The 15,798-nt window shown below is 37.1% G+C and overlaps 1 protein-coding gene across 1 annotated transcript in view; it reads right to left on the bottom strand.

Annotated features, from left to right (window-relative positions):
* RGS22 (regulator of G protein signaling 22) overlaps positions 1 to 15,798 on the bottom strand; it is a gene marked incomplete at its 5' end in the record, with an annotated part of 158,281 nt that overhangs the window by 66,197 nt on the left and 76,286 nt on the right. The window contains 5 exons of the mRNA XM_063079264.1: positions 1,388 to 1,546; positions 3,942 to 4,104; positions 5,960 to 6,132; positions 8,340 to 8,432; positions 10,382 to 10,576. Of these exons, the coding sequence (XP_062935334.1) occupies positions 1,388 to 1,546; positions 3,942 to 4,104; positions 5,960 to 6,132; positions 8,340 to 8,432; positions 10,382 to 10,576 (783 nt within the window). The remainder of the gene's footprint in view (positions 1 to 1,387; positions 1,547 to 3,941; positions 4,105 to 5,959; positions 6,133 to 8,339; positions 8,433 to 10,381; positions 10,577 to 15,798) is intronic.

Below are 15,798 nucleotides of genomic sequence, written 5' to 3'. Positions count from 1 at the left end.
AATTACTGTGGAAAACATAATGAAAAAATGTGGTAAATAGTATTAGTAAGCCAAGTGTCCTTATTCTTGACTTTCGATAGAGAATTGGAATTGGCCTGAAGAAAGAAAATGAGATTTAGTTTTCCCAAAGCTTATTTCTAGGAACTTTTTGCCTAAAATAAGTCAGCTCTTCTTCTCCATACTACAAATTCTGTGTTCTCAGTTGTACTGCTTTTTCATAACGTAAGTTGCTTAGCTCAAAAGATGAAGGATAAGAGCTGGCTGGTTTGTTCAGTTAGTTAGAACACCGCCTTATAACCCTCAAGGTCATGGGTTTGGATCCCCATACCGGCCAGCCACCAAACAACAACAACAACCAAAGATTAAGGATATGGAGGCCTCAAAGTGTTCAATAAATTGAATACAGAGGGAATCTTTTTCAGGTTCTTCCTGATCAGTATTAATGGCATGTGGCTTTACATATACTAAAGTCTAAAATTACATGTTTTCTGATACTAGTGTTATTTTTGTAGGTCAGGTTTGCCTGTTTTAGGCATACTAATGATATTTTAAATTATCAAAGTCATACTTCTAAAATAAAAACAAAACAAAGCATAAACACAAACCCACTTTACAAAGTAAAAAATAAAAATCCTTCTCAGTCCCCAAGCCTATTCCCAGGCAGATCCTTTTAGATCTTTTTCCATACATAAACATAGGTACATAGATAAACATACAGACAGATGGATGAACTAATGGATGGGTGAATGATACAGATAGATACATAGACAGGTGTGCATAGATAGACAGTATAGAGATATAAGTAGATATAATGGATTATTGTCTCTATATAATTCAGTACCCTGCTCGTTTCACTCAATAAATAGAATCTTTCATATTAGTACATACGGTAATCTCATTGTTACATTTTAATCTCTTCATAATCTCATTTTATAGAGAAATCTGCATAGTTTTCCATAGCCTTGAATTATTACTCATTTAACTATTCTCCATTTGATATTGAAATGAATGCCCTCGTATATCCTTGCCCATTTGTATGAGGACTTAATATTAAAAATGACAACTATAGTAATAATTTGAGTGTTTGCCGTGTGCCAGGAACCATGCTAAGAAACTAAACGTTCATTAATTTCATTTCATTTTCACAACAACCTTATGAAAAAATTAGCATTATTAGCTCCATTTTTCAAATGATGAAACTAAATTAATAAACTTAAAAGTGGTTCAATTAATATGTGCAAGTGCTGAGATTAAAATTAGAAAAATCTGATTCCATGCTTTTAACCACTATCCATAGAAATACAATGGCTAGATCAACAGGTATGCACTTTTGAAGTTTTGATAGGTACTGCCAATTGCTACCCAAAGATTATACAAATTTATGTACCTTTATCTTTTGACGTGCTGCAAACTGTTCACTTGCAAGAAACAATGGCAACCACACATTTTCTAGCCTATTTAGGACATGCTTCTGAATTTCAATTAGAACAGGTGCATCAAGTTGCTCATGGAGAATCTTCCCCCAGCCACCACTTAAATGCATTATCTAAGAAAATAAAAACAAAACAGAAACTACAAACTTGTGCTTTTTTAAAGTAACACTAATGGTCACTAATGCATTCATTCACTCCAAAACCATTTGCTGCACACCTGACAGGTGCCACAATTTCCATTTTCTGCATAAAGTCTCCTGGCTATATTGTGCATAGTAATGACAGACAACTCCCCTAATGCCAAACAGACAATTGTGATTTATGTGGTGGTTGTTTTAGATGTAGGATTTTGCCTACTTATGGTATAGTGGAAAAAACACAGGAGTGGGATTTTTATACTGTGTAACGACAAACAATGACCTTTTTTTCTTCATGGACTCAGTATCTTCAACTGTAAAATGAGGGCATTGGTCTACTACTTTTCTAAATTCTCTTCTAGGTCTAATATTCTATGAATCTATGATTCTAGTCAAATTGACCCATTTCACAAAGCATTTTCTTTTCTGGATGGGGAATATGAGAGATTAATTAGTTAAGACACAATCTTGACTCAGATATTATAAATATGTGTATTACTAACAAATTTTGGGTTGGAGATGGCAGGATGATGATAGTGGTAGCAACGTTGAGCTGTTCCAACAACTTCTAAGAAAGAAAATAGGCAGCAGGAAGCAGAGAAAAGTCATGTTTTACAGATAACAGTCACTGACTTACACAGGTAGCACCATTTATAAAACACAATTTTCTTGTGGCCCAAATAGTCCTTCTGCATAATTACTGGCTTCAACAAGGTACAAATAGTTATTTCCTGCCCTAAATCATTGTTTTCCACCTGTTTCTGTGTAAGCACTGCTCAAAATTTCTGGATTGCTCACTGGAACCATCACCCTCTTCTAATCTCTCCTTTGATTCATAATATAAATGGAATACTACTAATAATTATACTGTCTCATAATAAAACAAAAAAGAAATCATCTTTTAGCCATCCTTTAAAAATATTAATCAAATAATACTAACAATAATATTGTTTTTGCATAAAAACAAAAAAGAAGAAAAAGAAAAGACTACCTTGCTAATCAAAGAGCAAGTTGGTTACACAACTGAAATTAGGACTAGAGTGATCTTTATAAAACTTAATGTGATGCAGACATGCTTAAGTGTAAAATAAATAAATAAATATGACAATGATGAAGAAGGGTCATTGGGAAAACTCCTCTGTAGTAAGCACAGTTATTTGCTATGAGAGCAATGGGTGACTTTTTTCACTGACTTTTAAATTCTCAGCATATTGTACATACTATCAAGGATTCACACAGTAGCGTCAGATACCATGAAGCCTCATGCAATGTAGCACAAGCCAAATAGAAAACAAATGCTTTCCATGTGTTTATTTCATACTTGTGCTTATTGAGATACCCAGCCACTTTTGCTAATGTGTCCCAGATTTGTACCTCAGGGAACTAACAGCAAGTCATTCTTGTCAAGGTTGCTTAATTCTAGAATTTCTTCTCCCTCTTACTCCTAAAGACTTTTGCTTATTTCCTCCCACTTCCCCAAAGATATAGCTTCTTAATTTGGTATGCCCTACTTGTGAACATTTCTGTATTTTTCTTTAATTTGCTGAATTTAGGATTAATCTGAAATTTGTATTTTATAAATGTATGCCATTAGGATATGCAGCCTTTCAACCTACCAAAATAAAAAATCATATGCTATACATTTGATCTTTAGGTAGTAATGTAAACTAAATAAATTATAATACTTAATTCTTTATATTTCAAGAGCATAAAAATTGGGCCAGACTTCATAATAACCCACTAGTTAATCCCAATCTGATATTTATGCTATAAATGTAATGACACCATGGTTATTAATAAGTTGTGATTAAGGCCATAGAACTTTAGTCCAACAAAATGGTCAAACTTATGTTTCTGGTTAATGAAAATAATTTCTGGAGACAATACAATTATAAACAGGACAATATGTCTGGAGTAATATCAGTTAAGAGAAGAACAGAAATGAGGTAGAGATTAGGCTTAATGGTTGATAAAGGCTGTTTTCCTACTTGTTGGAAGGTGTAGGGACCTTGTCCATCTTGTTTACCACTTTATCCTAAGCACCTAGAACAGTGTCTGGCATATCATAGGCATTCATTCACATTTGTTGAATGAATGAATGAATGAATAAATGAGTAGATGAATAAGTTATTTTATTCTACAAATTACTTTTTAAAGTAACACATTTTTAATAATATGTAAACCTGAGTGAATTTTAAAGACATTTAATTTATAGATACCTACGAATACCTAAATAAATACAAAAGTGTTTAATATACAAGTCATAAAAGCAAAAGAAAAGAGAAAAATGAGACTTTCAGGTTGTTGACAAAAAGAAATAAATTACTGGTTTTCTTACTTCAATATAGAAAATAGGTTTACATGTTGATACCTGGTCCTGCTGATAAGGGGAAGCTGGACTGTTGGGTCCAAAGAAATATTTTTTATTAAGGTATTTATTTTTAATGTATATAGATTTTGCCTCCCTTTGATTTTGATCTTTGTAAATTATTCTTCGGAACTGTTCAATGTCTGTCCAGCACATAAGGTCCATGCTAAAATGAAAACAAAAACAAAGTACAGCCCTTCTTATTCATTTTTCTAAATTCTACTAAACACCAAATAGATTGCTGTTGTGACAGACTTAGAAAGTGGCTGTCTTAGGTACATGAAAAAATGTTCAACATCACTAGTCATCAGGGAAATGCAAAATTAAAAGCACACTGAGATATCACATCACCCCAGTTAGCCTGGCTATAATCAAAAAGACAGTGAATAACAAATGCTGGAGAGGGTGTGGAGAGAAGGGACCACTACTGCACTGTTGGTGGGACTGTAAATTAGTACAACCACTGTGGAAAACAGTATGGAGGTTTCTCAAACAAGTACAGATAGATCTTTCATATGATCCAGCAATCCCACTTCTGGGTATATACCCAGAGGAATGGAAATCATGTCAAAGGGATACCTGCACTCCCATGTTCATCGCAGCTCTGTTTACAATAGCCAAGACATGGAACCAACCTAAATGTCCACTGATGGATGAGTGGAAGGAAACTGTGGTATATAAACAGCATGCAATACTACTCTGCCATAAAAAAGAATGAAATTCTCCCATTTGCAACAACATGGATGAGCCTGGAGAAACTTACGTCGAGTGAAATAAGCAAAGCACAGAGGTATAAATACCCTTATGTACTCACTGGTAAGTGGGAGCTAAGAGAGAAAGGAGGAAGGAAAGAAAGACCACAGTGGGGTGTTGGACTTGTACAGGGAGAGAACATACCCAGGGATACAAAGTGGAGTGGGGAAAGGAGGAGTGCGGAGGGGAGCTGGGGATAATTGGGTGGGGGACAGGGGATATAATCACAACGTGTGGTAATGGACATGCTGCCAGGATGGATCTGGCCATCACATCTTAGGCACGAGTGGTGACAATTTGCTCTGTACCCCATGAATATCCATAACCAATAAAATAAATAAATAAATAAATAAATAAAATAAAATAAAATAGAAAAAGAAAGTGGCTGTCTTAACTAATTAGTACAACAAATTAGAACATGAACATAATGAGTCCAATGTTGTGTCTCTAATCCCTCTCTAGGCCAGTTAGTTGACTCTATTATCCTCTTAATCCTGTCTGAATACAAATGATGACAAGGAGGACCGGGATAAAAAAAAAAAAACAACCTATCACCATTATTGGTGGAGTCTCAGAGCTCCTCCATTAAAAATAGACTAGTATCATCAATTTTAAATAAGGGAAAATTTGCACGCATGGCACGTCCGTTTCACAACAGGCCAAATTTAGAATAATCCTCATCACAATGAAGGGAAACTCTATATAATAATTATATTTATATAATGAAATTTGGCTTTCAGATCTAGCCAGTTTCTGTTAACTTTGAAGAAAATTAACAGGAAAAAATATGATCAATACTTCAGTTTATATTAGATGAATATGTTATAAGGTTTCACGATTCTGTGTAAAAATACATTTCATTTATATATTAATGAAAATTGTAAAATATTATGGTAATTTCAATATCTTAGTAAAATATAAAAGAGACATTTTTCAGAAATAGTAAAGTACCTGTCTAGAGAAATGTAAAAGAAACAGCAGAAAAGGGGAAAAATAAAAAATACTGGTGTTTTAAGTTAGCCAGTGCTAAAAGTATCAAAAAATACTGTGTAACCACTTAAAATGACATTTTGGTGGCTGCTATGATCGAAATGCACTCCAACAAAAACTTATCCACACAGATTTCAGATAATTATGCTCATCAGTTTTTATCGACATGGGTAAAATCTAGCACCAATCACTATTATAACATGTTGAATCAAAACCAGTAGCCTGGAAAAATGATGTTTTAAGTGAGAAATACATTTGAAAATGGTTATGTTCCTCACCTTGAAGAATGAGCCTCAAGAAACTGACGGAAATGTTCAAACTCCAGTTTGTTGTTAAGCAGATCATTAAAATTAAAATGCCTGTATTCTTCAGGAACATTATTCCAATATTCTGTTTGTTTACAGATGCCAGAGAGTGATAAAATACCAGTTCCAATTTCAGAAGTAGTGTCCTAGTGAAATAATACAATCTCGTAAAAACCACAAATTATTTAAAATTTAAAATAGAGAAACTGAAAGAAAAATTAACTATTAGGCCAAGGCCATTTAACGTTTCAATGGTAGAACTGGGTAAAAAATCTTGGTGGTTCAGATTCTAATTCACATCAAATTTTGTTCTGCTCCTTTCCATTCTATTCCCTTTTCTTCAAGAACATTTAGTAAACATTTACTATATACAAAGCACTTCTTTGTAAAATAACAATTTTATTATTTTTCTTAATACATGAGACATATAACTTTTGTAATAAAAAAGAAGAAAATAAAAATCACACAAAATACTACCATTCAAAGATAACCATCACTAACATTTTTGGATATACACATGTAGCTTACTAAAAATAAAGATAGAGGGCCAGCCCGTGGCTCACTTGGGAGAGTGTGGTGCTGATAACACCAAGGCCATGGGTTCAGATCCCACATAGGGATGGCTGGTTAGCTCACTTGAAGAGCGTGGTGCTGACAATACCAAGTCAAGGGTTAAGATCCCCTCATCGGTCATCTTTAAAAAAATAAATAAATAAATAAAGATAGGATTATGCACCTACATATAGTTTTGTAGCCTGGCTCTTTTTCTTAACAACATATCATGAACGTAAAATATTCTTCTATACCACAGTTTTTTTATGTGATAGAGTACATAGAGATAGAGTACACAGAGTAATAAAAGATATCTAATAGTTCATCCTTCAAATATAATCTCCTTCATATAAAAGTTAATTTTTAGATAATTTTAACACCTCTGATGTCTTGTGGGCAGTTTACAAGCCCTAAAGGGCAAAAAGGTAAAGAGGCTTATTCTTTGAAAGGCCCTTCCTTATAAAATTCCTTATATAATTAATCTACTTCTTATTTGTTTTTGGAAAGCATCTGAGCACGAGATAAACTATCAATATTTTAAAAATTAATTTCCCTTATGTAAAAAGATTAGGGAGAGTGTTGTAAATTTTAGTTCATAAACTTTAAAATACAACTTTATAATGTGCTATGCTTTTGCATTTTTATGTATCCTTTCCAAGATATTAATTAGTAATATCTCAAATAGAGAACTTGTGTGTTAACATGGCAACTATCATGAAGTTTACATTTTAAAAAACAGCTACTAGGCTGGCCCTGTGGCTCACTTGGGAGAGTGCGGCACTGGTAGCGTCGAGGCCACGGGTTCGGATCCTATATAGGGATGGCCAGTGCGCTCACTGGCTGAGCATGGTGCAGACCACACCATGCCAAGGGTTGCAATCCCCTTACCGGTCGGGGAAAAAAAAAAAGAAACAGCTACTGTTTTTGAAAGACTTTATTGTATAAGAATAAAAACATCAGATAGATACAAAGAAGAAAGTAAAAAATTACCTGAAACCTCACCACACAGAACTATCTTTAACATTCTGATGAATATCTTTCCAGATATCTTTTTTTGCATATACACATATATATATATATATATACACACAAACATGTAGAAATACATATATAATTTTACATAAATAGGATCATACTATACCAGTGTTTGTGTTTCATACATTTTTATATAATATGTTCTGGACATTTTCCAGGTCAATTAAATATCTTTCTTATGAAGACACACACATTTAATTTTATGGTTTTATGGATCTATCGTGGTTTACTTAGCCAATCCAAAATATGCAAACTTATAAATCAAAATAACACTTTAATATCCTAGTCGATCCTATGATTTTTTTACTAACTTCTCCAATTCCTTTCCATATTTGTTTTTTATTGTTTGCCTACTGCTGTCAACAACATTTTCTTTCTGTTGAGAAAACTCAATTTAACTCTTTTGTGACCTTACAGTAAATAGAAAGAGCTGCTGCCATACTGAAAATAACTGGTAACATTCAAAGGAATATAATGTGGTTTAAAGGCTCAATTTTCTGGTCTTAGCTAAGGCAAACGAGTGGCTTGGCTCCCCATGCTACCTTATCTGCTTTGTTTTTCCAGCTCTGTTGTTAAATGTGTCAATAAAATGTGACACCTGTCAAATGTAGCATGCTAGGCAAAGGAAGAGTAGAAAAATAAAACTGCCTACCTCCTACCTGATCAATACACAATCTCAACATATGATCTCCTCCCCCCAAGTAGATAAAGTGGCAACCCTCTCCAGGATAAAGAGTTTGTTTTTCTAAGTAGAAAGTTGTCTTACTTCAGCTTTCTCAGAAAATGTCTCTTTATGCAAAGCCTGTAGCTTTCTGAAGTATGCAGAGTCTAGCTGTCGAGTTTCTTCCACCAGCTCCACCTAAAAAAATAATAATAAATAGAATGTGCATTATGTGGGGAACACAATGCTCAATTTGCCAGTAACAGTGGGCCAAAAAACACAGTTGTCAATAAAGCAAATTATTTTGAAGACAAAAGCAGGAAGACCAATGTTAAAAGTATCAGCTATAGCAAGGTCACAATTCAAATGCATGCAATAAAAAGTGCATACATTTGCATATGATGATATAGTGTTACCAGAGATCATTTTCCCTTGCTGGATACCCCATGTAAACTAACAAACAATGCAAATATGTTGGTCACATTTCCAATTTCTATTCAATATAACAGGATAATAGTCATGAAGGCAGACACTGCTAGCTTTAGGGACCAAATAATTCACAGAAGAACGAGAAATGACCAGATTCTACATTGTTATTAGTTTGTGAGCAAAGGCTTTATTGCTGTAGCAAGAAAGGAGACAGTAAATCACCAAATTAAACCCCACAGCAGGTGTCAGTCTTTAGAGTGTGTAGTGCAGTATTTTATGTACTCAGGAAAACAAGACCATTCCCCATTTCTCTATTGCAGGGAAAAACCAGTTGGGCTGACTTGCTGCCTGAAAACTTTCCAGATTTAACAGCTAGCATTGGTAGTCTGCTTAGTTATCCTTTTTTGGGAAAGAGCCTACATAATACAGTCAGTTGGGCTTGTAGAGAAGTCCTCTGGGCCAAATTTAAGGAAGTTGCTAGAACTAAAAAAGAGATTTATTTTTCCTCTTATTAAAAACAGGGTATAATTTGTCCTGTGCATTTTATAAGAATTATTGCTAATGCAAAAACTTTTTGGTATAAGGAAGTTAGTTATAATTCCAAATCTTTTTTTTATCAGCGCAGAACTATTTCTTCTACATCATATACTATATTTAAAATAATGACTGGAGAGAAGTTTTTAAAGTTCCATATGATATCCTAATTTTCCTAGTGTAATACATACATTTTTGTAGTAGAAAGGGTGCTATGCTAATTTTTCAGGACAAAGAGAAATCAGGAACGAAAATTTAATTATTTTGATATTGGCTTTAGTAAACCATAAGAGTTGTTTTAGTCCCAATCCATAAGGTAACTCTACCCAAGGTGTTTTAGTATTAATTTTACCTTAATCACCTAACCTATCCTTTCTCATAGAAGACATGATTATCTAAGAAGTTGTTGAAGAGATATGAACAAAGAATAGCAATACAAAAACAGCAGAGTTCCACTTGAAATGACCTCATGTACAGGGTGCATGCATTAACTTGATATAAAAAATATCCAGAGATGGTTTTAATTTGTGATTCAAAATAAATATTTAAAGAAATTTCCTCCACTTCATCAACAAGAGTAGTGAAAATATTCAAGCACTGAGGCTTAAAATGACCTCTTTTGAAATGAAAAAAGATGTGTTGAAACTTCTATCCAATCAAGCAGTCTGACCTGACAAACATCTGGGGTGCTTTAAAATAGAAGTACTGAAGTCAGAGGATCTGCTTTTCACAATACATATGAAACATTTATATTTTCCACGGGTATAATATTTACTGTAACTCATCCAGCATAAAAGGAAACGGGCTTTTTCCATTAATCAAAATTAAGGACACTGCTAAGAAAGGGGAAGAAGGGACAAAGCCAGTATATTATCATGGCATATTTTGCTGGTTCACAGAAAACCAAACTCACATTTCTGTTCTGATATATATATATTGAGAAAACTAAAAATGACATAGATTTGAGTCTTTTGTTAAGAGACAATAGAAAAACTGGCAAAAAAAAAAAAAAAGTTAATAAACATTTCCCTGCTCAAATTTTGAGCCCACCCAAATCTTAACTCTAAATCCCTGGCACACATGCGACCTTTTTCAGTTTTCTTTTGTGAGTTAACAGCACTGCTTATCACCAGATCTGTAGTAAACCTGAATGGTTCACACACAATTTATCAATACCACCATACCTTTCTATAAGCAAGTTGGTCTGATTTTACCATCTTTGTCCAGGGCTCAAGAAGGACCAGAAGTATATATTCTTCTGCTGTGTCAAAAAGGTCTTCAAATGGTGGGTGTATTTGCATATAAATTTCTTTTTTCTTTTCCTGTTGGAGTGCAATGTCAAGAGTGGCCGAAGGAGCAATGTATGTGGCGAAAAGATACTAAGGGAAAAGGGGGAGGAATGGAGAGGGTGTTGGGAGAAAATCACAATGGTTAACAGACTCTTCAGCAAAGACATCTTTAAAAAAGTAAGAGAAGACAAACAAGCTGAAGTGATTTTTTTTCTTGAAAAGATAGGTAAAATTACCTAAGATAAAGCAATGTATTTATTCAAAAGAATTTTTTTCCTCTTCTTTTTCTATTTCTTCATCCACAACTAGTCAATTAGCCAATTTTTCTCAGATTACAAAAATTCTGAGGCTGTATTATTACGATTGATTTGAAGTTACATGCCTCCCTTTCTCCCTTTGTCATAACATATCTAACACATTTGTGTTACTTTCCAAAGTGGTTTGAAATGTTCCTTTAGAAACAAAAGGCAAGAATACACTAGGGCTGCTGGCTGGCCAGCTTAGCTCACTTGGTTATAGAGTGGTGCTGATAACACCAAGGTCAAGGGTTCAGATAACCTTACCAGCCATCTAAAAAAAAAAAAAAAAATAATAATAATAATAATAATAATAATACACTAGGGCTGAAAAAACGGCTATTAACCTCCCTGCCTAGAGACCAGACTACCTGCCCTACCTAATTGAGTTGCAGAGATCTTAAAACTGTTGCTAATTATTCCTTTCTGCCATAAAATGTCTCCATCTGGTGTCCAATGCTGTAGACGAGACATAGAATAGTAATGAGTGAATGGAAAAATATACACGGAACTTCCAGCAAACCTACCACAAATGTCTGTACCATTCTACTCATTTGTCTTATCTCTCAATAGCTATTTATATCTACTTATATTTACAAACTCATATTTATAAATAGCTATTTATATCTGAGAAGCAATTTAATAACATTTTATTTTTAAAATTTTTACATTCTGGATATATCATGCCCTGAACATTAGATTTAAATGTAGTTTTATTAAGAATCTCTAATTGTATTTTATTTCAATTTCTTTACATATACTTAGACTCTGTACTTAATAATGTCTAGACTCAACTCAGGAGATAATATGTATATAACACACATATATGTATATATGTATACACACACACACGAGGGTAAGTCAAAAAGTTCATGAAAAGATTTGTATTATTTTTTAATTCTATTTTCCATGAACTTTTGGACGTATCCTCATCCATATAAACTCCAAATACCAATTAATAATCTTATTTAAAATAATCTTTTAAAAAGTTTTAAGGGTCCACATTAATAACATAAGCATTTACCAAGTATCTACAACATTGTAGACACTTGGCGAGGTGCTGTGTATGCAAAGGTTAATGACTAAAAGCTGATGCCTGCCCCGAAGGAGCTCTTTTGGTTGTGACATGGAGATGAAAATCAATGGTTATAATACAGTATGGTAAGTGCTCTAATAGAGGTATGTGTTGCAAATAAGATCTTCAGTGATTGCCTGTACATTCTTTTAAGCTCATCTCCCATTAATCATCTTTCAAACTTTATACCCAAATACCAAACTTTTTGTAATTTCCCTAAATCTTGCTGTTTTGCCATTCCATACCATTACACATATTGTTCCTTCAATCTCGGGTATTTACTCCAATCCCATGCATCTTGTCTGCTTGATAAACTCTACTTTACTTTTTTAAACCAGCATGAATTTCTCCTCCTCTAGGAAGTCTTCCAGAATTGTACCCTCCTCCCAAAATCAGACTTTCTCCTGCTACACCTGCCATACTATTAATGCAATTAGGTTTATATGTGTCCTCTCTTTTGAACTGAGATCCTTAAGAGCAAAGAGTACAGCTTATTCATCTGGGAATCTCCAACTCCTAAAACTGTTCTTGCCAGAGAGTACTGCCATAGACATTTCTTGAATTGTACCAAAACCACAGAAAATACTTATGTATTGGAACGGGGAAGGAAAGGGTTCTAGAAACTCTTCAAAGGGAAGATAATTATCAAGCTGAATCTTTAGAGATGAATTAAAATCAATCAGTCAAGAAAAGAGGGTTGATCACCCAGGCACACCTCTAGCACCTTGGGGCCCGACCCGGGGGCCCAGGGCTTGGGGCCAGGGACCAGACACCCAGCCCACACCCAGGCATGCTGCCAGCATCTCAGGGGCCCGGGATATGGAGCCGGGGACTGGACACCCAGCCCACACCCAGGCACACTGCCAGTGCCTTGGTGCCCCCCCGGGACATCAAGCTGGGAACCAGATACCCAGTCCACACCTAGACACACAGCCAGTCCCTTGTTGCCCTGCCCCGGTGCCTGGGGCATCGAGCCAGGGACTGGATGCCCCACCCACACTCAAGCACACCATCAGCACCTCAGGGCCCCTCCTGGGGGCCTGGGGCTTGGAGCCAGGGACCAGACACCCCAACCACACCCAGGCACATCGCCAGTGCCTCAGGGTCCCTCCCGGGGGCCTGGGCATCAGGCCAGGGACCGGACACCCTGCCCACACCCAGGCACACCACCAGTGCCTCAGGGCCCTTCCTGGGGGCCCGGGGCTTGGATACGGGGACCCAAGGCTTGGAGCTAGGGACTGGACACCCTGCCCACACCCAGGTACACTGCCAGTGCCAAGGAGCATGCCAAAAATAACACCTCCATGTGGGTGGCCCACCACAGCCACCACAGTAACCATAGCTGCCACAAAAGTGGCTAGATGTCACTACCACCATGCAGATAGTCTGCCAGCCACTGGAGTGCAATGTCAGAAGGAGAGTCACCAGCAGAGACCAAAGAAAAGAATAGGAAGTCTCTCTCCACAAAGCCCATTCCAGAGTGACAGAAGCAGCATCTGCTCTATGATTACATTGGGGGACCCGAACACACCTTTCAGCATTGGACAGAACATCTAGGCCACAAATCAACAGAGTATCCATTACTCTTTCAGAAGGAGAGAAGAAATCTAGGGTTATCAGTGGTGGGAGTGGGGAGGGACAGAGGGATAGGGAGAGATTGGACAAGGGGCATAAAGAATAAGTACAATTTGTAACAATATACATGCTAGTAATATTGATTTGATCAAAATATGTCAACATTGAATCCCCAAAATATGTGTAATCAATTATGATTCAATAAAAAATAAAAAAAGAAAAGAGGTTGATGAGAAATATGGTCTAAGCAGAAGGAAAATATGAGTCAATGCATGGAGGCCTAAGGGGGCTTTTACAACCTATGGAGAGATTCTAGGTTCTAAGTAGACAATACTGTCTAAAGGGAAGAGGCAGAATAAGAGAAGATGCTATAAAGGGAGGCAGAGACCAGAGCATGGACATGATCCTTTATCCCTTGTTAAAGAATTGCATCTAATTGTATCTAAAGATACAAGGAGGAATCTCCAAGGGGTTTTAACTGAGGAGTGACATGATTGGATATGAATTTCCTAAATAAATCTCTACGGTAACAAGAGGCAGAAACAGTTTGAGTAAGATCAGTATTTGAGGCAGTTTGGAAGTTATTTCAGTAGCTGGCAAAAAATTATATGCAACTTTCACCTCTTGCTTTTTTGCAATAGCTTCTTAACTGCTCTTTCCAGTTTTCTCTTTGGTTTCTTAAAGTCTATTCTTGGCTTCTGGTCAAGATGGCAGAATAGACATTTCCCAGCGTCACTCTCTCTCACAAATCAACTTATTTACAACTATTAAAAAGCAACAACAGCCAAGCTGGGGTCGCTAGAGCTCAGAGGAAGGGGAGGAGAGACCAACGGAGTACATGAAGGCAGGAGAAGCCACCATGAGAGAAAGAAAGAACCGCTCCAATCGTTTGAGCTCTGGCTGCTTGAAGGCTGGCCCTAGTGAGCGCACAGCGCAGGAGCTGGCAAAAGCTGCAGCTGTGCTTTTTGGATGAAGTTGCTTGGAAGCTGTAGGGGAGAAGAGGACTTTGGTGGTCCCCAGGCCAGCAAGACCAGTAACAGAGCTCCCGTGGACCCACGGAGGAGTGAGGAGACACAACAACTGAAAAAAGGAGCCATTCGGAGGCTGGTGAGTCATCACAAGGGACTGGCACACAGCCCACCCCATGGGAAGTGCTTGGAGTGTGGGCAGTGGGGGACATGGGCTCACTGGGGGAACACTGGGGTACAGCAAGGACAGCTGATCTGCCTCCCATCAGCACAGGACCATTCAGTGGAGACTGGTCAGGAATATAGAATTGCATGTGGTGCAGTTTGCTGACAAGACTCAGGCCCAGATCAGAGTTTCTACACATCCCAGGGCACCAGATCTCGGGAGACTTGGAAGTACCTATAAAGTCAACCATGAAAATCTGAGCTGCACAAAAAGCCTTCCCCAGGGAATCAGCAACAAAGCAACAATTTAGCTCAACCACAGTGCTCAAGTACTGGTCCCCACAGGAAGTTCCCCCATTTTAGAAGTTAACAAAGGACAACAAATTAGTTCCAGTGCAGAGTTTAAGTGGTAGGAACAGCAAATAATCCAACACAGAACTGAAAGAAAAAACAAAATACCCACAGACCAGAGACAAAGTTTGATATTAACTAGTAAAGGTCTCACATCACCAAAAAATAGCTATAAAACCTAGAAGGACTGGAAGTCCCCTGGACTACCAAGCCAGGGAGGGGGAGGGCTGGAGGCCTCAGCCATGTCCCCCTGACACGTGCAACCAGCCAGTGACGACCGCCATGCTGCCGCAGGAAGCACCCAGAGCTCTGCTAAGCCAGGGCAGTGGGGGTCCAAGGGCCTCAGCCACACTTCCCCCAACACCTGCAACTAGCCCAGAGATGACCACTGAGCTGCCACAGGAAGTGCCCTGGGTTCCTGATCTGGGGTGATGTGGGGGCAAGGGCTTCAGCCACACCCCTCTGACATCTGCACCCAGCCCAATGATTAAGCCACTGCTGGAAGTGTCCTGGTCTCCAATGCAGAAAAGAGGGGGGTGCCACAGGCCTTAACCCTGCCCCTCCTCCTATCTCCTTCTCCTCCCTCTCCCTCCAACTGCTCTACAACAACATCATAGAATGTACAAAATATATATATATATATTAATAAATAAACAAAAAAAATTCTATTCTCACCACAGTAAACAAATAAATCCTTTTGTACATCACTCTTCTGCTCAAACTCTCCAATAACTTCCCTTCTCATACAGAATAAAAGCCAAAGTCCTTATAATTACCTACAAATGGAGTTTTTGGAAGTTCTGCAATACTTAAGAAGAAGAATTATAGTTCAGAACTCATCGGTGAGGAAGCCCCTGTAAACACCCTAGGCTCTCAAAACAC

This window comes from Cynocephalus volans, chromosome 15 (genome assembly GCF_027409185.1).
Source record: "Cynocephalus volans isolate mCynVol1 chromosome 15, mCynVol1.pri, whole genome shotgun sequence".
In the NCBI taxonomy this organism is placed as follows: domain Eukaryota; kingdom Metazoa; phylum Chordata; class Mammalia; order Dermoptera; family Cynocephalidae; genus Cynocephalus; species Cynocephalus volans.
This window is presented reverse-complemented; position numbering and strand designations above follow the sequence as displayed.